Source organism: Monodelphis domestica, chromosome 6 (assembly GCF_027887165.1).
Source record: "Monodelphis domestica isolate mMonDom1 chromosome 6, mMonDom1.pri, whole genome shotgun sequence".
In the NCBI taxonomy this organism is placed as follows: Eukaryota; Metazoa; Chordata; class Mammalia; order Didelphimorphia; family Didelphidae; genus Monodelphis; species Monodelphis domestica.
Genome location: NC_077232.1, coordinates 50657711 through 50683424, shown reverse-complemented (window position 1 = coordinate 50683424; position 25714 = coordinate 50657711). Strand labels below are relative to the sequence as shown.

Here is a 25714-nt window from a genome sequence, read left to right as displayed (position 1 = left end):
AAGGAGAGTCAAACTGAAAAAAACTTGGTCTCTTGCCCTTGGGACAGAGAAGAGGAAGGACAGAAAAGTCCTGCTCTCTGGTTTCTCCCTACAATACTCCAGTCACTGAATCTTCAAACCTGTTGGCCATTTCCCCAAATCTGAACTCTCTTCCACCATCCTCCAACTTAGGAATTGTATTAGTATTAGGGAAACCCCAAACCCTCTCTCCCTTCAACTTCTTTACCTTTCCCTTCTCCCAAATAAACCCCTCACTTAAACTTAGACTTTTTTTTTCCTTTAAACTTTGACAATTGTCAAAAATTGTTTTTACATGTAACTGAAAAGACAAATGAATAAATATTTTTAAAAAATCAGACACAACTGGAAATGACTCAACTATAGCAATTGCATGTGTGTGAATGTTAGTATAATATAAAAATGCATTATGAAACATATAATAGCAAATACATGTACATATAATAATAGCCAATATTTAAATGGTACCTGAATGTTAGTGTTAGTTTTTTAACCCTAACTCTCTGTCTTAGATTTAATATTGGTTCCAATATAGAAGAGAAGTAAGGGAGTAAGCAATGGGAGTTAAATGACTTGCCCAGATTCACACAGCTAGGAAGTGTCTGAAGTCAAATTTGAACCCAGGATCCCTCTTCTCCAGACCTTACTATGGTCTCTGAGTCACCTAGCTGCCACCATAAGGGGTTTTAACAAGCATCTCATTATGTCTACAAAACAACCCTGAGAGGTAGATTCATTATCTTTCTTTTACAGCTGACTAATTGAGTCACAGACTAGTTAAGTGACTTACCCAGGGTCATACAGCTAGAGTCTGAAGTCATATTCTGACACTAGATTTATGTTTATTTACAGGAAAAAATTTCATGTACATGTAGTACATGCAAACAATTATAGATATATATTTTATATTATATTTTAATATTACATGTTACCATATGCATAATATTTAATGCATTACAAAATATGTGTAAGTATACAAAATGCCAAAGCTATCATCATAAAAATAGCAATGCAATATAGTGAATCAAGTCAGCCTTGTCTTTAAAAAGATCTAGATTCAAACTTAAAGTTTATATATTTTGCCCTTAATTAATATTTTTGTTTATTGATGTGTATTCAGTATGATTGATAGTCCTTCCTTTAAGTAAAAAATGACCTTATTTTAAAAGATTGAGTTTTCTTAGAATTCTTAGATTAGATTAGATTCTTAAAATCCTTATAAAGGAATACTGGTGTATATTAGTTGAGTAAGTTTCCATTTCCATATGGTTAGTTTCCAAGTTGGGTTAATTTCCTTTTCTATTTTCTTTTGTCCAGTCCGTAGTATTGTTTAAGTTTTAAGATTATTTTTCTTACTGTTGTTGTTTGCTTGTTTTTCTGTTAGCAAGTATTATTGTTTGATGATACCTCCATCTTGCACTCTCTGAAAAATCACTGTGTAAACCTTGAAATTTCTCAGACTTGTGAATGGTAAAAAATTTCCCCATTGGACTGGGAACATTCCCCATTTTGATGAGAAAACTCCTTGCTATGGGAGGACCTCTACTCCACCCATACTTAAGACTGCTTTAGGGGAGAAAACTCCTTGCTAAACAATGAAAGTACTTGGACCCATGCTTATAATAAGGCAAGGAGTTCTTTGAGCCAGGCCTGTTTTTCAGAATTGATACAATGAAATGCTAGGTACCTAAAAGGGTCGGGCAAGTTTTCTCTTAATGAGATTAGTTGACTCAGCTATGTTTTCACTGGTTCAGACTTACTGAGGAGATTAGTTGACACAGCAGCATTTTTTCTGGTTCAGACTTACTGAGGAGATTTGTCGACTTAGCAAGAATTCAGATGGACAGTCCTTTGGAAAACGTCTACAGTGATTGGTAGATGTAAGGACTTAGGGGAGGTGACATAGGAGAAAAACCTCCTATATAAGAAGCAGAATCTCTTGAGAAGAAAAATCCTTTTGAAAAAAATCCTTTTGGAGGATCTCTGATGAGGATCGCTTGGGAAGAATCTTTTGAGAGAGGCTCTGGAGAAGGGAAGCTCTTGGAGGACAATCTCTAAGGAGATCTCGCTGGAGCTCCTCTGACGGGACTCTGTCCCTCTGGAGGCTCTGGAGAAAGGCCCTTTGAAACTCTCTCTGGTGAAGTCAGCTGAGATGGAGCTGGCCTGGTGTCACTAGAATCCTTGCTTAGACAGACCTTGTGGTGAGTGTTAAAAGACTGACTGACTGATCTCTCTCTCTTAAGACTCAGGTCTAGGCCATGTTTTCTTAAGGCCCTTCATATTTATTTCCTTTTTTCTCTCTTTCTCTCTTTTCTTTAATTCCACAATTGTATTAATTAAAATCTCTATAAAACCCAGTTGACTTGAGTATTTGAATAATTGGGAATATTTCCCTGGCGACCACCTTATATTTGATTTAAAAACCAAGACACTGTAGTGAAACATATTTCTGCGGTCAAATTTACTCACCCTCTCTTATATCTATCACAATTTATATCTTCCACTATTTTTAATCACTACAGTTTAAGACCTCAACCATTTTAAATCTAACAACTGCTTTCTAGAAAAGTCCCTGAAGCAGGTATGGGATGATATAGTATACAGAGTGCTGGGCATGGAGTCAAGAAGAGCTGAATTCAAATGTAGCCTAGAACACTGTAATCCTGGGCAAGTTCCTTTATTTCCTCAAGTGTTGAACAACAATAAAAATAACCTTTACCTTCTAGGGTTGTTGTAAACATCAAATGTAATAACATTTGTAGAGTGTCTGCCTGGCACATAGTAGGCACTTTTAAAAAAAAATTCTTCTTTTCATTCTTCCTTCCTTTTGGATAAGACACTCAGAGCAACTGTTCATTTTATGTAGAAGTCAAATGATAATAGGTTAAGATTATGCTGCCCAAAAGTCCACCTCACTGGGATGATTGGATGATAAAATGTTCTGATTATGCTGTTACTCTCTTTCTGTAGTAGCAATCCAATGCAGTCACTTCAAAGTCTAGATCCTCCTTCTGTCTTATAAACCTGGCTGTGGTCAACCCACTGAAGTCTCCAAATTGGTTTCATGGTGGGAAACTGTCATCAGGATCTGTATAACTGGATTTCTGAGCACATGACCAAATTTCCTAGTCGAGAACTTCTAATTTGCAGTTCCTTTCCTGGCCTCCACCCATGCTGCCTTTTCTGTGCTCACCAGGAATTCTTTCCCAAAAGAAGAGCTTTCCTCTGTTGATTTCTAGAGAACCAAGTGTCAAAGGAGCATATTGGGCAAGCCACTAAACTTCCCCACACCTCAACTTTCTTATTGTAATAATATAATTATAATAAGATTTCTAAAGAACTTGATATATATGTCCTGCGATACTCAGCACAACCTTTTGAGGTAGGTGCTACTGTTAACCCCCATTTTACAGATGAGGACAATTGAGTCTTATAGAAAGATTCAATGACTTTCTCAAAATAACACAGCCAGTTAATTAATGGGACATGATTTGAACTCATATCTTCCCTCCTCAAGATTCATGGCTCTCTCTAGAGTGATACTTATCTGTAAGATAATGGGCACAATATAAAATAGCTTTAACAATATTAAATTAAAAAGGTTTTGCACAGATGAAACCAGTGTAACCATGATTAGAAGAGAAACAAAAAACTGGGAGGGGGGCAGGACATGTAGCAAGTGTCTCTGAAGAAGGTCCTTTTCCCCATGCACCACCTAGCCTATCAGTTAGCAAGATAATATTACATTTATTTTGAACTAAATGGGATGCCTTAAGGCAGGGAGATGAGGTAGATACAATGCTGGGCTTGGAATTGAAATAATTAAATTTAAACCCTATCTATTACCCCCACTATCTAAATTACTTAGGACAAATCTTTTAACCTTTGGGTGTCTTTGGGATTTATCTGCTGAATCAGAAAAATGTTGATATCTTTGTTGGCTTTAGATAATGATTAAATCACAGAATCTTTGCATATTTAGTTAAAAATTGATTCTAAGTTTAAAGGAAGCCTCTTTATGTAGAGAAGCATGTATCATGATGCTAGTGGTATAATGCAACCTAAGAAAATATGGAATTAACTTAAGGGTTGGAAACATGGGAATGGTCTGCAATACTAAGGAGCATAAGGGAATTGTTAATGTTGCAATTTTGCTTTTTTAAAATGTCAACTCTGGAGTCAAGAAGACCTGAGTTCAAATCTGACCTCAGACACTTCCTAGCTGTGTGACCCTGGGCAAGTCACTTAACCTCCATTGCCTTGCCCTTGTCACTCTTCTGTCTTAATGTAGACTAAGACACAAGGTAATGGTTTAAAAAATAAATAATAATAGAATATTTACTCTGTAATAATGATGCTTATTAAGGATGCTTAATATAATATAGTAAGGATGCTTAAGATACTTTCAAATTACATTTAAAAAATAACTTTATTAACCCAAGACAACTTCAGGCGATTCTGTTAGAATGCAGGCTCTTGTTTTCCCTCTAATTTCTATTCTAGAACAAAGAAACAAATTTCTGAGGACAAAAACTAAGGATAAAGTTTAATATTAACTAGGTTGGGACCGAGACTCAGAATAGAAACTTTATTGAAGGTGTAAAATCCACAAAGGAGCCTTGAAATCACTATTGTTGGAAGTTATAGGTTGAAACTCGGATTGATCCAAACCTATAGCCTTCCTAGTTTAATTATAGTAGTCTTTAAATAGCTGACATAAACTATGATTTACAAAGTCCGTCACATATGGTCTCATTTCAGGCTCTTCATTGAATATATGAGACAGATTCTACAAATGTTGCTTACGCTTGATAGAGTGTAATTCACTTGAAGGCAAGGATTTTGTTTGTTTGTTTTATCTTTGTAGCCATGGTGATGGACAGAGTAAGTGGAATAGAGTAAATTCCCCAGACATGTTTCTGTGATTGTTTTTCATTTCCATTTTACAAATGAGGAAACCAGGGAGCGTAGAGGTTAAACGATTGCCCCATAGTAAAAATAGTTTCTCAACATCAAAATGGCATTCGGACTCAAAGCCCTGGCCTGAGTGCTAAAGTCTATAATTGTGTGTGGGTATAAGTGTTGGAAAGATGGGAAGGAGTGGGGGAATTGAGGGAGGGAAGGAAGGAAAGCAGGAAGGAAATGATTTTTCATTAGAGTAGGTTTCCTTTTTATAACCCCAATGTATATTATTTTATGTATTTAAAACATTGTTCTGAGAAGGGTAAAGTTCATAGACTTTACCAAATGTCCAAAGAGGTCAATGACAAAAATAAACATCAAAAATTCTCGACTGATTTTATTTTCTTCATTTCTTTCTTAAACTCCTTGCTCCCATCCCTATGGGAGGGTTTGCTTGATTAAAAGAAAAAAAACCTGTGATTTTTCTGTTTTCTCCTCATACCCACACCCTCATCTTCTTTTTAGGAAACCCTTCTTTTCTTTTCTTTTTTCTCCCCTCATTTTTTTCATTCCCATCTTCCCTCCCCTCCTTCTCCCTCCTGTGTTTTGGTTATTCACTTTTGGAAGGGAGTGATGTTGCACAGGGAGATGTTGATGCTGGTGTTTCTGGTGCTCTGGATGTCTGGGTTCAGCCAACATCGTGCCTCTAACACTGTCACTGATCACTATGCTGTTAGTGGAACAGTACCAACCCCAGACTCCAAAGAGGTGCTTGCCACATTGATGTCTGTATTAATGATGACCTGGATGTCTTCTGCCCTCATTATGAGGACTCAGTCCCTGATGATAAGACAGAACACTATTGCCTATATAAGGTGAACCTTGATGGCTGTGGCTCCTATGACCATACCTCCAAAGGGTTCAAGAGGTGGCAAGGGAATCGACCTCATTCTCCAAATGGACCACTGAAAATTTCTGGAAAATTCCAGCTCTTCACTCCCTTCTCTCTGGGATCTGAGTTCAAGACAGGCTGGGAATATTTCTAAATCTTCTCAGAAAACTGGATGATGGAAGGAAGTCCTGTCTAAAGCTCAAAGTCTTTGTTCGGTCAGCAAACAGCTGGATGAAAACTAGAGTTGTTCATGGTTGGATTTTTGATGTTAAGGGACAGAGTAGAAAATTCACTAGAATCAGAAGATGATACCATACGTGTCAGCCGAGCCATCCCATGGTGAAAATACATTATTTAGATATGCTTTATGCTGAAATTTATGAAAGATGTGGTATCCCTTGATACATTTAGGAATGTGGGGAAATAACTTGTTTCTTAAAAAAAATAGCAAAATAACCCTGTTCATAGAATTTTAGCCTGGCCCTCATGGAATTTACAAATTGATCAGCAGGAAATGCAAGCCTTGAGCTTTTTACTAACCAGACTGTCATTAACTTTGAACTCCAAAGCATTAGTCAGGAAAATGTAAAAAATAAATCCAGACCCTTCTTTTTGCTATTGCAAGACACATTGGTTTTAACCAAGCCTTTCAAAAACAAACACAAAATCATGAACAAAACTCAAAAACTGTGATGAATGTGTCAAATGTGAAAAAAGGAACACATTCAAATGAAATGAGGATTTTTATGTATTAGTTTTTTAATGCTTATGTAAAAATATCAGTGATGTTAATGGACAGAATTTATAAATGGGAATAAAGTTCTTAGAATTTTGGGAAGTCCTCAATTTGGAAAACATGAATGAAAGGCAGCCGTGGATTTCTGGCACATAGGAGAGTTGTGCACATGTTCAAATATAACCTAGGCTCATCTGATGTTATTTGGAGTGTATATAAAACTGATGCAGGGACTATCCTTACATAGGATAAGTTGAGTGGGGCTATCTGACACAGGTGAAATTAATCCTTTTTTTTAGAACTTCAGTCAACAGTCTAATGTAGATTTCCATCACCACAACATTGAAATGAGAATTCACTCAATTCAATTTGAATTGAATTCAATTGAATCTCAATTCAATTTAGTAATCTTTTTTGGACTCTTTACGGTATTGCTTTCAGTAATATATTTTGTGGGCTGTAGGCAATAGGGTTTGGGGAGGGGTGAGAGTGCCCAGGGCTTTGCACCATGAAGCAGGGAAATAAGGATCAGTGTTTAGTGGGGACTGTCAATAGACAAGGTAACATTGCTTGTTAGTTTAGAATATTGTTTTGTACTGTACTTTCTTGGATGGCAAAGGAAAGACAAGGAAAACATTAAAAAAACTACATTCTATAAATTCTGTATTATTAGCAACATCTGTTGTACAAAGTGACAATAAAGCATTCAATTGATTCTTATGTCTTTTGTAAGGGAGAACAATAGATTTCAGGATATAAAATATGCATCGATGATTAGACAGACCTTTGAAACATCCTGTATGCCACATGGTTGAGAACTGAGCCCCAAGTGGCCATGACACTTTAACACCCAGGATTCCTCTAAGATTAGCCCTCATCCAATCTCAAGACTTCACCATGCCAGGACCCAGAACAACATGACTGTTGGTGATCAATGTTTTGTCCTCATTGTTTAAGGTTTAACAGGGGAGCCCTGTGTGGTGTGTTTTTTTCAGTATGTTGGGTATAAGAGGCTGAGAGATTTAGCACTTGAGTTCGGTCTGGTTTTCTGTTCATTTGTCTTCATGGGCTGTCTCTCCCCACCCCTTTCTCAAGAGTTGTGTCCGCATCACTTGTGGCATATGCATGGGCTTGAATCAAAACCGATAGTTTGGGGAGGTGCTGGGGTCTGTTATTCTCTCCTCATTTTGAGAAAGAAAAATAGCATCAATGGATTTTCAGACAATTGTCTTTTCCCCATTGCCTTCACAGCCGCCACAGGGGTTGTTTTCACTTCAAAAAATCAGAGTTTAGTCCCAAACGCCCATTCATTGGACTCAGATTTGTGGTTACTAGCTTCACTTTTCCACGCCACCACCTCCACCACCACCCCTTTGCACTACCTGATTTTTGTTCCCTTCTCCCTGCCTTCTACTTTTTCCTGGAGTTGTGAATGGGCAGGTTTGTTTCTGGTTTGGCATCACTGAGTTTTTCCCATGCATTCTGCCCTGAGCTTCTCAGACATGAGACAAATCTCCCTATCATAAACTTGCTGCCATTGTCTGTACAGTTTAATAGATGCTGGCATGTTGGAGGTTACCCATGAGTACGAAATCTGCTTTCCATTCTTTCTCTTGAGACCCCATTGAAGTCACTCATTGTGTGTTCATCTGGGTATGAAAGTCCAGCCCAGTGTGGTCCTGTGCTTATACTGATCTGCTTTGTGGTTTCTTTGCACTTATTTGAGTGCTCTTCTGAAATGCTTACTTTATATGAACTTTAAAAAATGTACAAAAAACACACAAAACCCATACAATCTGTGTTTATATATTCATGTATCCATACAAGTATACCTAAATAAAAATAAAGGTTTTCTTCATTAAAAAAAAAAAGAGAATTCTTGACTGAGAGAAAAGAGAATAAAGTTTGAGTTGTGTTCCTACTATTTGGAGGTATCATAGTATGGTGGAAAACATCCTAAATTTGGAGAGAAAATATTACTGAATTTAATTCCTGACTCTACTACTAATTGACTGCATTATTTTCTTTCCTTTGTTGATTATCTCCACTATGTTCAATATATAGATTGTTTATTCATAGTTATTTGAATGTCATCTCTACATTTAGACTGTGATCTCCTAGGAGGAAAAGACTATCTTATTTTTCTTTGTCTCCCTAGAACTTCAAAGTGTTTACTGACTTTGGATTATCGTGGGCCAGTTACTGAACCTCTGTTGTCCTCAGTGTTCCCAACTGTAAAATCAGGAGATTGGAATAATACATCTAAAGTATCATGGTGTATACTAATATTCCTGTGACTACTATAGAGAGTTAAAAGAACCCTGGATTTGAGAACAGAGAATTGGAGATTCCATTAATCATGAGAATAGAATTCTCTCCATGTTGGAAGATCCATAACCAGCTAAAATTTTACAATCTCAGAGAGCTTCCTAAAAAGAATGATTTAGCTATGATCAGAAAGTCCAACTATGTCAGAGGCAGGGCTTGAAAGCCACATCTTCCTGACTTTGTAGTCAGTCCCCTGACCCCTATCTCATCCAGCTTCTACTGTGCCCATTTTCTAGTGGTGACAATGGTTTGGTCTTTTTAGAATGAAGGAACAATTCTTAGATTCATTGACTTAATTCTAGTCAAATTTTTATTCTGCATCAAGGCACATTCCCATCGAAACTCAGAGAAGATGCTAGGGATTGTCTCATTTTCCAGACAAGCAGATGGAAACTCTAAAAAGAGAAATAATTCACTCGTGGTTCTAAGGTTCAGAGCCAAGATTCAAATTTGGGTCCTCTCATTCTAAGCCCAAAACTCTTTCCTTTATTCATTAATTCAGCAACCATTTATAAGTTATCTTGTACATTTAAAGGTCTCTTTCTTGCTCTGACAGTGTCTAGAACTTAGAAGCTACTTTCTTTTTCTTCTTTGTTTTTCCTGACCTTTTCAGGCAGCATTTCTAATTTATCTGTGCAATAGAATTAACCATATTCCTAAAGAAAACATATCTTGTCATGTTCATAACAACTAACATCACTTAACATTTATATGCTACTTACTCTCGGCAAGGTACTATGCTAAGTACTTTACAATTTATTATTTCATTTGATGCTCACAATAAACTTGGCAGGTATGAATAATTATCATCCCAATTTTTCAGTTGGCAAACTGAGAAAAACAGAAGTGACACATAGCTCGTACATGTCTGTGGAAGGATTTGAACACAGGTCTTCCTGACTCCAGACCCCTCGCTCTATCCACTGTACCACTTAGTTTCAAGGGAAGTTAACCTTTTTGAAGACATTTCCATTTCTAAAATATATCTCAAGACTGATTTAAATGATGCTGACACCAGGCATAGCTCGGTGGCTCAGTGGATTAAGATTCAGATTTAAAACCAGGCATCCCTGGGTTCAAATCTGGCCTCAGACACTTCCTAGATTTATGATCCAGAATAAGTCACTTTACCCCCATTGCCTAGTCTTTACCACTCTTTTACCTTGGAATCAATAGAGAGAATTGATTCTAAGATAGAAGGTAAGAGTTTTTTTTTTTTTAATTGATGTTGCTACCCTTCAGGGTTAACTTTTTCTGTTGTTCTATTGAAGGAATCAAAATAGAGAGATGAGTAGGGAAAACAGGGCAGGTGGGAAAATACAACTCATTATACTGTAATTAGTGTTGTATCATTTCCTGCGTCATGAGGAGGAAAAAAGATTATACAAAAGAACATATAAATTATAAAAAGAATATGTAAAAAATGCAGCAACTTCATAGGGGGAAGACATGATATTATACTTAAATAATTCCAAGTTCTAATGGATTATTCATTTTATTGACGAGTTGCTTCTTATGATCAGGATAGCAAGTCATGCATACCGACCCCTGTTGAAGGACTCTTGCCAAAGTCTTCTTGGACAAGTATTCCTCACTTTCTCCCGACAAATACATGATGTTACTAAACAATAATGTATTTTCACAGCCACAGTTTTCCTGGAGTTCTGGAAGAGGAGAAGAGCTGTGTTGACCTATGATTGGGACCTTATTGACTGGGAAGAGGAGGAGGTAAGCAGCAATGGAATTGGGAATTTTGTGCCTTGTATATATCGACTTGGGAGAGAGTTGTCATAATAATGCAGAGGACAGTCCGAATCCAGATGGGGTTTTGCCAGCAGCACAGCTGGCCTGATCAGTGCATCAAGAAAAGTTGAGAAGAAAGACAAGAATCAGAGATGGGTACCATGTTAACAAGACCCTGAGAACACTTTCATACCCCAGTTTCGCCACATAGTTATGTGCCTGGAGATAACATCACAAAGAATGGATGGAAATGGACTTAGACTGGTTGAACATGGGGACCCTTGAAGCTCATCCCTGATGAATAGACTTTTACATGAATGCATGTATTTCTAAAGACGTCAGTAAGTAGTGAGTGCAAGTGGGACATTGATGCCCGTTCATTTACCCTCTTCCAGTTAGCAATTGCACAAGATATTCTAAATGAAATCACAAATGGTCATTTTTATCAGGAAATCTATGCAGTGTGGATGGCAATTACACTCATTAATGAAAAAGCATGATGTACTCTGCATCTTTACATTTGATTATGAAAAGTATATACAAATGAAAAATTGTTTTCTTTCTTTCCTTCCTTCTTTCTTTTATTTATTTATTACTTTAAATCTATTTTTTAATTTTATTGATTACCTTAAATCTATTTTTAATTTTGTTTATTTATTACTTTAAATCAATTTTCAGAAATAGATGATGTGATAGACAGAACTATGGGACTTGCAGATAGTAATACCTGAGTTCAATTCCTTAATCGCACATTTATTGAAGGCATGACCCTCGCCAAGTCACTTTACTACTCTCAACCTTAGTTTATACATTCATAAAATGGGCAATGATAATTATATTTATCATTATATTAATAATTGATTCTTTTTAAAATAAGACATAATATACCATATATCTAAAACCCTTTTTCCAGCCTTAGGAAGTTATATAAACATGTTAGCAAATATTAGTTATTGTTTTTTGCTGCTGAGAAAGAGAATGGCTCTTCTTGACAAGGTTTAGGCATTTTATTTTTAAATAGGCAGGACTCTTGGCTTGCTGTTAATGGTGATGTTTGTGAAAATATTTACAGAGTTCATGGTTTGCCCTCATACAGTATCTTTGTCTCTATCTTAGGAAAATGTTCGCCCTCAGTTTGAGAGAAAGTATGCCCAGGTGGAAAGAGTGAATCCCATCACAGGAAAACCCGAGCCTTATCAGCCATTCATGGATAAACTTCTTCGGCTCATGATCTCCATATTAGGAATATTCTTAATGGTAATATCAGTACACTGGTATTCATGACTTTTCCCAAGCAAGATATTCTAAAGGAGACGGGATTCTAGATAAAAGAAGAATTGAAATATTTCTACAGGAGCAACTTATTGTGGGACCTTAAATTTCTTAGTCGATCTCATTGAATCAACCTTAAATATACATTGGGACATTGGAAACTTTGGGGAAATGGTGGGTGGAATCAAGACTTAAAAAACTCATAAAATTATTCTGAGGACACTAGTTTTGCTGCTTCATTAAAAATACTATTGGGATTTTCATTGTATAAATAAGATTGAAAATGAAAATTCCTTAAAATACAGTATATCTACTAATAATACATATCTAGTGTTACCATATGGTCTGTAGTGATTTAAGTTGAGAATATCCTTCACTATGATTCATTTTTTTAAACATTAAAAAAATTTTAAGTATTAAGCAATTGTTGCAGAAAAAGCACTGTCCTAGGTGCTGTCATTAAGACAAGAATGAAAGTCCTTAAATTTGTCCTAACGTAAGCCCTTATTGTTTAATTTTTTGTGGTTGAATCCCAAGAACCTAGTTAAGTGACTGGCACATAGTAGACAGATAAATGAATGCTTGCTTCTACTAAAACAGGATTATTGAGCCTTCTTTTTGCCAGGGGTCCTTTAGCAAATTGTTGAATAATCTGGAGTATCAGAATAATACTTCAAAATGCACACAATAAAATATAAAAGGAAAGTATTTATATTAGCATGCAGTTGAATAATTACTGCAAAGTTAGATGAGTGTGAATTTAAATTGAATGATGATTGTGCATTTATTTTTTAAAACATTGCATGGATTCCACATGTTTCAGTTTAACAATATTGTCTATTACTTGAGATAGGAACAGAATTCATGAGGTCTCCTCCCTCTGGGAGCCTGCTCCTCTCCCTGCAACAGGAACTTAGTGTCTGATGCATGAGCTTACTGATGATTCCATATTCTTGTCTCTCCCAACCCAGATTTCTTTGGTGCTCACCACAGTCTTTGCTGTCGTGGTATATCGTCTCGTGGCTATGGAGCACTTTGCATCTTTCAAGTGGTATTTTGTCAAAAAATACTGGCAGTTTGCCACATCTGGAACAGGAGTCTGCATCAATTTCGTGATCATCATGTTTCTGAATGTTGTAAGTGTTCAAGATGTTTTTCCCCATTAGAGAAGAAGAATTACTATACTTTTATTTTATTCACATACAAGCCAGAGCAGTATTTCAAGTAAATAAAAGTTCAAGCTGGATCTTGTATAATTAGAATTTGGTTCCTCAAGACTCTAAATCCCAACTTCCCATGTTCCTTCTCACATTACATGATAACTTAGCAAGAAAATATTTTGAGGTAGCCCCACCTCTCACTCTCTCTCTTTTCCCTGGAACTCAGCTGATGGAGGTGGGGTGAGTGCCAGGCAGGAGAATTTCACTCACTAGTGGCTTTTACTCAGGCTTTTACTTTTCTTTTATTTCATCTACTTCAAGTGATTATTAATAAATCTTATAAAATATAATGCTTGGAATTATTAGATATTAATTTTTATCTTGCAATCTGGAGTCAGGATGTTCAAAGTTCACATATAGCCTCATGTTTACTAACATTGTGATCCTGAACTAAGTAACTTGACTGCCTCGATTTCCTCATCTGTAAAACAAAGATAATAATAACACCTACTTTCCAGAGTTGTTGAGAAGATAAAATGGTAGGCTATTTGTAAAGTGCTTTGCAAACATTAGAGTTGTGAAAATCCTAGTTATTGATATTATCTTTATTATTGTTAGCCTTCCACGATTCAGACCTCGGTGCTATATTAAAAATGGGGGAGTTGGACATAGTCATCCTTTAGTGTCTCCAGCCTTTACCATCATGATCCTAAAATACTCCATATTCTTATATTCTGTGAACCTGGTAGCTGAATAGCCCTGTATGTTCTTTGCTTACTCATTATGTGACCTTGGGTAAGTCATTGAACCTACATGAGTTTCAGGTTGCTCATTTGTAAGATTTTGGCTCTTCAGGTCCACTCCAGCTGCTTGCAGTGCGCAATTAGTATGAGAAGCAAAGGTAATATTTGCAAAAACCATGAAGAGCCCTACACATGGAATTTCTTAGTATTTTTATCACAAAGTCTAAACAAATATTGGTTCTTTCTTTAAGAAGCTAACAAATCAGGGGCAGCTGGATGACTCATTGGATTGAGAGGCAGATCTAAAGATGGGACATGATGGGTTCAAATATAGCCTTAGATACTTCCTAGGGAGTCACTGAACCCCCATTGTCTAGCTCTTACCACACTTCTGCCTTGGAACCAATATACAGTATTGATTCTAAGAGGAAAGATGAGGGTTAAAAAAAGAAGCTAACAAATCACAGATGAGTCATATAGAAAATTGAACAATTGCTAAATGTATAAATAATACATAAAATTAAGAACATCTAATTAAATGATATGGATAAAAGACTTCACAAAACTTTAAAATACATAAATTCTGGCCATTGTGATGGTGATTATGACCATCGGGAATTTTATAATATCAGATTATTATCAGTATTTGGCATACTGGGTATTTGGTCCTACTGGGAGTAGAAAGGATGGGAGAGGGGAGGCATTTACTAACTTCCACATATTTAAACCAATTAGCAAATACTTATTAGTAAGTATTTTAAGACTTATTCATCATTCATATTAACTAAACGCTTCCTATGCACCCGTCACTGTGCTCAAGACTGAGGATGCAGGAAATTAGACCAAAACAATCCCTGCCCTCAAGGAGCTTGCGTTTGGCTAAGTGATGGGTAAAGAGAAGGAAGGGAGTTCTATCATGTACTCTGTTAAGCCAATGGAATTTGAGGAGAAAGCATCTATATCCCAGAGGATTAGGGACAGCTTCATAGAACAGGTGACCCTGGAGTTGAATCTTGAAGAAAGATCAAGAGACAGGGAGACCTGCCTAGAGAAGAAAGGCTGGCCCAGCAAAGTGGACATCTTGTATATATGTGCAGTTAATTGGGGAAGAGGTAGGATTTTGCCATGACTAAAAAGCAATATAATCAAACCTGCTTTCATTTAATAATATATAAATATATAATTTAATATGTAAATATAAAAATTAATATAAAAACTAACATGATATAACATGTAAATATAATATAATAAATATATGCATGAATATGAAAATAAAATATGATATGTAAATAACATAATAATAAATACATATTCTAGATATATGTACTTAAACACCATATATATGCACATGTATATATATATGTATATATATTCACTTATATAGTATTTTAAATTTATAATTATTTTCTACTCATAACAATCCTAAGAGGTAGACTTTATTATTATTCCCACTTTACTGATAAGGCCACTGGTGCAGAAAAATAAGTAAGTGACTTATCCAGGGTTACACAACTACTGTTTGGGCTGGGGTAGTATAAAGTAGGTGAAATAAGATCAGACTCAGACTTGGAAGATCTAGGTTCAAATTCAGCCAACATTATTTATTAAATTATAACTTTATATCTCTTAAGTGCTATAGGCCATAATTTTTTTCATCTATCAAATGAGGGGACTGAACAAGATATCTTCAAGGTCCCTTCCAACTCAAAATATCCATGATCTCATATTTAACCAGAATATAAGACTTAATATATCTTCTAGATTAAGGAATAGTCAGTGAAGTGATCTAGTGAGATAGAATCTAGGAGTCAGGAAGACTCATCATTAATTCAAATCCTGACCTCAAACATTTACTAACTATGTGACCCTGGACAAGTCACTTAATTCTGTTTGCCTCAGTTTCATCATCTGTAAAATTAACTGGAGAAGGAAATGGCAAATCACTCAAGTGTCTTTTAAGAAAACCTTAAATGGGCTCACAGTCAGATATGATTGAAAAATGACTCAACAACAAGTAGAGCAAGCATTAGAGATTAGAGCCTAGAGTGACTTGAGGAAAAACTAGGTGGACTTTGGTTAATGTCATCTGCTTTATAATAGAACTACTGTTTCCATTTTGCAAATTAAAATCCAAAAACTAGATATTCTTTACATAGTAAAATATTTGAAAGCATTGGTTATACAGTCAAAAGATCTGGTTTCAAATCTTGCTTTTAGTACTTAACATCTGTTTAGCCTTTAGTAAATCATTTAGTTTCTTAAGACCTTAGTCTCCTCATCTGTAAAATGAGAAAGTTGACTATGAGACAGTTTCTTAGCTCTTCTTTGTATCATAGACCCCTATCATGGTATGGTGAAATCAACAGATCCATTCTAGAAATAATGTTTTTTCAATGTCAAATAGAAAACATAGAAATTTAAGAAAAAACAATTATGTTAAAATGGAATTATCAAAAATGTGTTTAAAGAATCCTCAGATTTCAGATTAAGAGCCCCTGGAATAAAGAGTCTCTAAAGTCCCTTCATCCTAATGATTTCTTTGTTCAATTTCTGTGCTACTAAATGCAATTTTTCCCCCAGTTGTCTTGAGTCCAAAGTCACAGCCTCAAAATGTATCAGTCAAAACTCTTGTTTCATTGATTATGTAAATTATATCTAGAAAGGATGTTGAGTCCAACAACTATTTTCTTTTGTGACTTCAAATAGTCCATAATTTAAACTTTTTAAATTCTCTTTAAATTCCAACTTAGTGCTCCTTATGGTATTACCTTAATCCAAAAGGGAGAATTATTTTTTGTTGTTGTTATTAATTGTTGTTCAGTCATTTTGGTCATGTCCAATTCTTTGTGACCCCATTTGGGAATTTTTGACAAATATACTATAGTGATTTACCATTTCTTTCTCTGGCTCATTTTATAAATGAGGAAACTGAAACATGCCCAGGATCACAGAGCTAGTGAAATTGATTTGAATCCACAAAGATGAAGGTCCCTAACACTTCTAGCTCTTTAGTGACTGCACTACCTTTAGAGAAATAGGAAAGATTGTTTTGTTTTGTTTTGTTTTGTTGGCTTTCTTATTACTGAAAACCTCCATGATTGATAAATGGAACAGATTCAACAATCTGGCTGCAAATTCTGGATTTACTACTAACTTCCTATGTTACTTTAGATAATCTTTCTCTGGTCTTTACTTTCTGATCTAATTGAAGACATGAAAATAATGGGATCTCTTTTTTCCTTTTTTTTTATTCCAAATTTTACAAAACCAAATTAAAGAATATTTTCCATATACAAAGAAAAGGAAGACTGTATATAAATGAATCACAAATTTTTGATATGCTTGACTTATTTTTTTTCATATCTACATAACAAATCCTATCCACAAATGTCCCAGCCCTTCCCCACCTTCCCTACATCACAGAAGGTGTCACCTGGGAGACCAGTATGTTCATACAAATTAAGTCTTTCATGTTTTCACCTTTCAATTGACTTTCTGGAGGTAACATTCACAATTTATTCTTCCAGTATTAATCCTGTAGATTTGTGTAATGTTCTCTTGTTTTTTACTCATTGTTCATTATCTCTCCAAGTTTAGTTCTCTCCAAGTTTTTTTTAATTCACCTGCCCATAATTTCTTATGGCAAAAAAGTATTCCATCACAATCATATACCACAATTTGATTAGCCATTCCCCAATCAATGGGCATCCCTTCAATTTCCAATTCTTCGCCACAAAAAAGAGAACTGCTATAAATATTTTGTAACATATGGGTTGTTCTGAGTTCACATATAGCCTCATGTTTACTAACATTGTGATCCTGAACTAAGTAACTTGACTGCCTCGATTTTTCATATTAGTTATTTGCGCTTTTATTTGGGAGGGGGTGTTATATAATTCTCTTGCAGCACTGACCACTATAGAATTGTATTTTCCAAAATAATATGCATCTAACCTTGATTAAATTGCTTACTACCTCTGAGAGAGGGGAGGAAAAGGAGACAATTTGGATCTTATAATTTCAGAAAGCATGTGTTACAAATTGTTATTACATGTAATTGGGAAAATAAGATATCAAAAAAATTAAGTCAATAAAGTATGCTTGAGCTCTAAAGTACCTGAGCACACAGAATTCAGAATCAGTCTAAAAGAACTCTTGGAATGTTGGATGCCAGAGTTATAAGGAGACTTAGAACATAGAATATCAGAATGTAGAATGTTAGAGCTGCAAGGAACATTAGAACAGAGCATCTCAGAGCTAAAAGAAGTAATAGAATAGAATGGAAGGACTGGAAAAATTCTTAGAGCATAGAATGTTAGATTTGACACATACTTTACAATATCAAGTAGCAGAGTTAGAAGAAACATAGCAAAGAATATAGAATATCAGTGCTTCAAGAGACCTTAGGACAGAATAGCTGAGAAGGATATGAAGACATGTAGCATGCTAAATTAGAGCTAGAAAAATGTCTTACATTCTTGAATATTAAAACAAGGAGGAATAGGAATGCATTGAAAAAGTCCCAGATATGCAGCTACATCATTAAATAAGCATTATTCTTGACCTACCCCAGAGGATAATTCTGATTCATAGCCTGTTCACACCCAAAGGTGGTAGGGACCTTAGAAATCACCTTGTGAGGTGCATAATATGTATGTAAAAATAATGATTATGACTTCATTATGAACCCATGCATGCATGTGATCACTAAGATGAGCTCTGATTACTGAAGAAGACATACATGCCCATATTTTTTTTTCTTTTTTAACCCTTACCTTCCACATTAGAATCAATACTATGTATTGGTTCCGAGGCAGAAGAGTGGTAAATGGGGATTAAGGGACTTGCCCAGGGTCACATAGCTAAGAAGTATCCCAGGCCTGATTTGAACCCAGGACCGCCCATCTCTTTTGGGTCCACTGAACTACCCAGCTGCCTCCTGTGCTCATTCTTTATTTGTTTCTTTATATTTGCAAAAAGGTAGCTTTAACAGAGAGTAAAACTTCAGCCCAAGTCCTATCTCTGACACATGGTTTATTCATTTTGATCCTCTAGGCAACTCTAAAATAGATATTGCAAAAAGAGGCAGTGAACATTTACTAAACATTTCCTATGTTCCAGGTACTGTTTAAGTACTCAGAATACCAATTCAAGAAAAAATAAAAACAGGCATTGATAGAAACTGTTGTGTAACAAAAGAGTTACCTGTTAGTGTTGTTCAGTCATTTCTGTTGTATCTGACTCTCCATGACCCCATTTGGAGTTATTTTGGTAGAGATATTGGAGTGGTTTGCCATTTTCCTCTCAAGCTCATTTTACATATGAGGAAACTGAGGCAAACAGGGTTAAGTTTCTTACCCAAGGTCACACAACTAGTAAGTGTCTAAGGTTGGATTTGAACTCAGCTCTACCAGACTTTAGGTGAACAATCAATCCATTGACTGCACCACATAGCTGCCCTAAAAATATTCCCTATACTACTAAAATTATAAGTCTAGACCCTTCCCTTTAATGTGTAGATGAGATCTCTCACCAAAGTAATGATAATGTTACAAATTAAAATTATAACAATAACAACAAATTATTGTCCCTTGAAAAAAATTTATATTATCTAGTTTTATAAAGATACTCGTTAAAACGTGAATTCCATTAGAATGGCCATGATTGTTCCATTTGACAGCTGAAATATTAATTATCCATATACTAAAGGCAGCAAAAAATTGTTTTTTTATCATAACTGCCATTTACCTAGCACTTTAAAGTTAACAAAATGTTTTCTATAACTAACCTCCTTTAAGCCTCACCACAATCCTATGATTTAGGTACAGTATGTGACATAGTAAGCATTTTAAAATGCTTTTTCAATCTGTGTCTTAAGAAACAGCACAAAAGATGTTATTGAGGATTCACGTGAGCAGAAAAGGAATGAATCAGCCATGTTGCAAAAATAAGAAATGTGAAATGGACCGCTTGACTATTACCTCTGCATACATAAGAACTTAAAAGAATAGGGAGTCCTTCAACCCACTGAGGGAATCTTTTATAGGGAATTTATGGAAAAATCTCATAAGCATTCCCATCAAATGAAAAGCTATCTCATCATTTCAAGGAGAAGCTGAGGGTCATTATGAACGATTTCTAATTTTCCAAAGATAATATGGTTCTCCTGGTTCTATGTTGGACTAATTCACTGGCCAATCCTGTAAATGGATTAGACATAGTTTTTTGAATGTGGCTAATGATAGAATGTTTCTCTCAGAAAAGCATATTTATAATGTGTTACATATTTATGACAAATCATACATATCATGTTATCTGTTCCATCGCATATTATGCTATATAGAAAAATTAAAATGAATGGTAACTCAAAAAAAAAGTAAATACTATTAATGGGACAATAGAGACACACTCTAGGGAAAAATTCACAGATTCATATCACCTGGCTCTTATGTTGAAACCATGCAAAGATGAAGTAATATAATCTTTTTCCATGTCCTGAAAGATCTAATTATAATGTAGTAGTGATAAGAAATGTGTGCAGGTTAATGAAATTTAATAGAATATAATGGGGAGGGAGGGAAGCTAGGTGCCACAATGGATAGAATGTTGGTCTTGGAGTAAGGAAGATCTGAGTTCAGATCCAGACTTAGCTACTTACTAGCTATGTAAACCTGGGCAAGTCCCTGTTTGCCTTAAAAGAAAATGGGGGAAAATTACATATATATATATATATATATATATATATATATATATATATATATATATATATATATATATATATATATATATATATATATATATATATATATATATATATATATATATATATATATATATATATATATATGGGGGAAGAAGGAGGAAGCACATTATTTTTTCATTTTAATAACAAATTTCCACACAAATTTTCCAAAATCATAACCATTTTGTCTCTCTCCCCTCTTCTCTCCCCTTTCCTGGAGATGACAAGCAATTCAATCTGCATTATACATGTATTATAAAACAAAATATATTTCTATATTATTTATTTTTATAGAATAATTTTATAGAATCAAAACACAAACCAAATAAACAAGTGACAAATTATATGTTTTCATCTGCATTTCTGCCCCCAACAATTCTTCCTCTGGTAGTGGATAGAATTCTTTTATAGAAGTCCTTAGAATTGTCATGGATCATTGTATTGCTATATCATTCCACAATATGACAGTTACCATGAATAATGATCTCCTGATTTTGTTTATTTCACTCTGCATCAGGCCTTTCCAGCTTTTTCTGAAATCATCCTGTTTATCATTCCTACCAGCAGGATAGTATTCCATCACCCTCATATACCACTGGGGAGTTCAGTCACTCCCCAGTGGAGGTACAGTGATCCCTCCCCTATCATGGGAGTTACCTTCCAGGGACCCCTGTGATAGGTGAACATCCACCAAGTGGACAAGGAGAGATGCTGAACATATGGGCACAGTGCAAGAGAGCAAATAGACCATTATTACAGTCACTGAGCCAATCAGCACCCAGGATATAGAATACAGCACTGTGCTTAGTTGCCTTTCATTCCATCAACCAATAGTGTACCGTGTACAATCTCATGTTAACAAACTTGCATAAGCTGTAGTGGTGTATTGCATCTCCATTGTGTACAGTATGAAATTCATCCACAAAATCCCTCAAACTCTACAATATAGAAATCAATTTTTTAAAAAAACCTGCAGTATAGTGAAGTCGTGACAAATGAACCATGATATAGAGAGGGATGACTATACATCCCTTTAGTTTCCATTTATTTGCCACCACAAAAAGAGCAGCTGTAAATATTTTTGTACAAACAGGTCCTTTCCCATTGTTTTTTATCTCTTTGGGATATAGACCCAGTCATGGCATTATTGAATCAAAAGCATTGAATTATTTTGTAGCTTTTGGGGCATAATTCCAAATTGCCCTTCAGAATGGATGAATCAATTAACAACTCCACCAGCAGTGTATATATTAGTGTCCCAATTTTGCCACATCCCCTCCAACATTTATCATTTTCCTTTACTGTCATATTGGTCAATTTGATAAGTGTGAGGTGGTACCTCAGAGTTGTTTTAATTTGCATTTCTCTAATCAATATAGACTTAGAATATTTTTTCATATGATTATTGATACCTTTGATTCATACCCTTTGACCATTTATCAATTGGAGAATGACTTTGATTCTTATAAATTTGACGTATTTCTTTATATATTTGAGAAATAAAAGCTTTATCAGAGAAATTTGTTTTAAAATATTTCCCAGTTTGTTGCTTCCTTTCTAATCTTGGTTGCATTGGTTTTGTTTGTACAACGTCCTTTGAATTTAGTATAATCAAACTTATTCATTTTACATCTTGTAATGTTTCCTATCTCTTGTTTGGTCATATATTCTTCCCTTCTCCATAGGTCTGACAGGTAAACTGTTCTATGTTTCCCTAATTTACTTATAATATCACTATGTTTAAATCATATAATCATTTTGAAACTTATCTTGATATAGGGTATGAGATACTGATCTAAACCTAATTTTTGCATACTTTTCCAATTTTTCCCAGCAGTTTTTCACAAATAGTGAGTTTTTGTTCCAAAAGCTGGGATCTTTGGGTTTATTGAACACTAACTTGCTGAGGTCATTTACCTCTAGTCTAATGCATTGATCTACCTTTTTATTTCTTAGCCAGTACCAGTTGTTTTGATAATTAGTGCTTTATAGTACAATTTAAGATCTGATACTATTAGAACACCATCCTTCACATTTTTTTTCATTCATTCCCTTGAATTTCTTGACCTTTTTTTCCAGAAAAATTGTTATTATTTTTTTCTAGTTTAATAAGGTAGATTTTTAGTAGTTTGATTGGTATGGCACTGAATAAGTAAATTACTTTGTGTAGGATTATCACTTTTATTATATTAGCTCTGCCTACCCATGAGCAATTAATGTTTTTCCAATTGTTTAGATCTAATTTTATTTGTGTGAAAAGTGTTTTGTAATTATGCTCATATGATTCCTGTGTTTGTCTTGGCAAATAGATTCCCAAAGCAGGCTTGTTATTAAAGCTGTATTATGTGCCAGGCACTGTACTAAGCTTTTTATAAATATTAATTATTCAATGCAAACTCAAGGATGAGGTCAGAATGAAAGCCTAGAAATAACACCACACTTGGTGTCAGAGAACCTGGATTCAAAATCTCTTCTCTGTGTGATCCTAGAAAAGTAATTTAACTTTATTGGGTCTCAGTTTCTTCCATTAATAAAATAAGGATTTGGACCAGATGATCTCTAAAGTCATTTCTAGCTTTCAATATAAGGTCTAATGAAAAAAAATGATGATATTCCTTTCAAGGGTTCAGATCTCAACCCATGTCTTCCCTCACTATATAACTTTTGACCATATGTCCTCCCAAAACATAGTAGGACCATTTGGCATATTGGAAGCCTTTAGGCTGGTGTTGGTGGTGGTGGTAGTGGTGGTGGTGGTGGTGGTATGTGTGTTTATCATTTATTTTTATTTTCTATATGTAACATAATAAGATATGTATATGATTTGTTTTATTTTTAAATTTTTATTATTTTATTTATTTATAATTTTATTAGTTACAAATTCATTTTTAAAATTATACATTACAGAAAATTAAGATCAATGAAGGGAGAAATAACATTTAACTGCAGGCCTAGAAGCAAGTCTCCTAAAATAGGGAAAATTTGAGCTGAATCTTGAAGGAGGAATAAAATGTTAATAGATAGAAATTAGGAGGAGAAAAAAGGCATTCTAGTCCTAGAAAAAGCTCCATATCTTAGACTCCATTGAACTATTTATGTTTGAAATATTTGCAAAATAATTAGCACATTGTATGCTCTAGAAAACTGAGATTGAAGGCTCCAAGTTAGGAAAATGTGAGATGTGCTCTTGATTTATTTTTTGTTTTTTTTACAACTCTTTTAATGACCTATTAAAAGCTATTCTGGTTTAGAAATTCAGTGTTGCTATAAATTTATAGCATTTTAGGGTTTATAAAGCACTTTTCTCAAAATGGCCCCATGAAATTGACAGTGCAGATATTATTATTGCTATTTCAAAGCTGAGTAATAGAATGTTCATCTGATACACATAAATACCCATAAATTCATTACAAATAAGAATGCATTTTAAATGACATTTTAAAAAATAAAAGAAAGAAAAAGAAATTCAGTGTTGCCCCATGTCTTCTAAGAATCGTGCTGTACATATTTTATAAAATTCTGTGTCAAGAAAATACCCTAGCAATTTAAACTTCTACTTTGTCATCTTGATTGAAAATATTTATGCCCTGTTATTTAAAATGTTTTAAGACTTTTCTTTTTTCAACATAAAATCTGGCCTTTCCCCCAGGGAATAAAACACAGATTATTAACCATTATTAATACTGGTTCTCTCTTTTAATTGCAGGTCTATGAAAAGGTGGCTTTTTTTCTCACCAATTTAGGTAAGAACTTTGTTTTTACTGTATTGACAATCGACAGTTTAACAGAATGAAGAGTGTTGTCCTTTTTTTCGATTATAAAGACATTTTGATTTGATTATTAAGTTCTGGAGAGATCCACTTGAAAGCCTATTTTAGACATTGGTCATAGAACCTCAGCATCAGCTCATTTTGTTTCTCAAGGCAAGGATGTTCCAAATCCAGTTTGAGGGCTTTAGTCTCCTACAAAAGCAGCAAAGGAGGAGTTCAATGGAAGAGAGAGTAAGATGGGATCAAACATTGACCATGGAAGCTTAGCCTAGTCCCTGGATGTTTCCAGTCCTCGCACCTCTTTAGAATCCTTGGGGCATTCTGGACTCCTGGTGCTATGACCACCTTGATCATTTTTAAACTCAGTTTCATCATCTCTCAATGTTTGCCCCATCTTTGATATAATCACATTGCCCTGTGTTTTGGTTTGATTGATAAAGGTAAGGGATGGGACTAGATTTGTTCTATTTCTAGACCCCATGATTAAACATGACCAATACAGAATATTTTACAGCAATTTGGGTTCCCTTTTGTATTTTTCAAGAGATAGTGGACACACCCACAACAGACTTAAGTGATATTGGCCAATCCTTGAACTTCCTAGTACCTAAGATAAACTCTTTAAGATTTCTAAATTGCAAAACAGGAGTAATTTCCCCAACTGTAAAATGAAGATAATAAAAATGAATGCCTTGCATGGTTGTTGTAGGGTTCAATTGAGTCCAGTGCCTAATGGATAGTAGGTGCTATTTAAATACTTTCCCTTGACCCCCCGCCCCTTCTCCAATGAAAATAAATTACTGTTCTACAAGTTAGAATCTTAAAGATTCTGTCCCTTGCTAGGAAGTTAAAAGCACTTACTTCATAAAAGTTATAGTAAATATCAAATGAGATAATATTCGTAAATTTTTGTTTAAGGAAAAAAGTACTTATTATGGTGCCAAGCACATAGTAGGCACTAGATAAAAACTTATTTATAAGTCAGAGGTTTATGGGGTCAGAAAAATTAAATTAAAAGTTAGCCAAACTTCAAAAATTTCTTTTTAAAAAGTTACAATTCTCTACCTTCACTCCTGGGGGAGGAGGGGTGAATAGCCCAGTCAGATTTTATGGTTCTATGGGATTTGTGCCCCAGGGTGAAGATTATATAGATGAATTCAAAGAACCCAGCTACCCCAGAATCATAAAAGAATAGATAAAGTCCCTGCAATAACAATTAGTTCCACCCAGTCTTGGCTAGCTAATAATCTGATGATTCAAGGCCTACTCTGGGTTAGTTTCACTTTCAATGAATGACACTCAGTTGAGGGAATATTTTTTTGTATTTTTTGGCCCAAATCTTTTTTTTTTCTTTCTGAAAACTGGAATGGATAAATGAATCAAAGCTTAGATTCATTCTCTACAGTTG

General features: G+C 34.9%; 1 protein-coding gene and 1 pseudogene across 6 annotated transcripts in view; both read left to right on the top strand.

Annotated features, from left to right (window-relative positions):
* ANO3 (anoctamin 3) overlaps positions 1-25714 on the top strand; it is a 616473-nt gene that overhangs the window by 552278 nt on the left and 38481 nt on the right. For all 6 annotated transcript variants that reach the window (XM_007497186.3, XM_007497185.3, XM_056802002.1 and 3 more), the window contains 4 exons: positions 10522-10604; positions 11736-11876; positions 12863-13027; positions 24243-24279. In XM_007497186.3, coding sequence (XP_007497248.1) covers positions 10522-10604; positions 11736-11876; positions 12863-13027; positions 24243-24279 — 426 coding nt within the window. The remainder of the gene's footprint in view (positions 1-10521; positions 10605-11735; positions 11877-12862; positions 13028-24242; positions 24280-25714) is intronic.
* Positions 5387-6186, top strand: LOC103103713 (ephrin-A5-like; annotated as a pseudogene).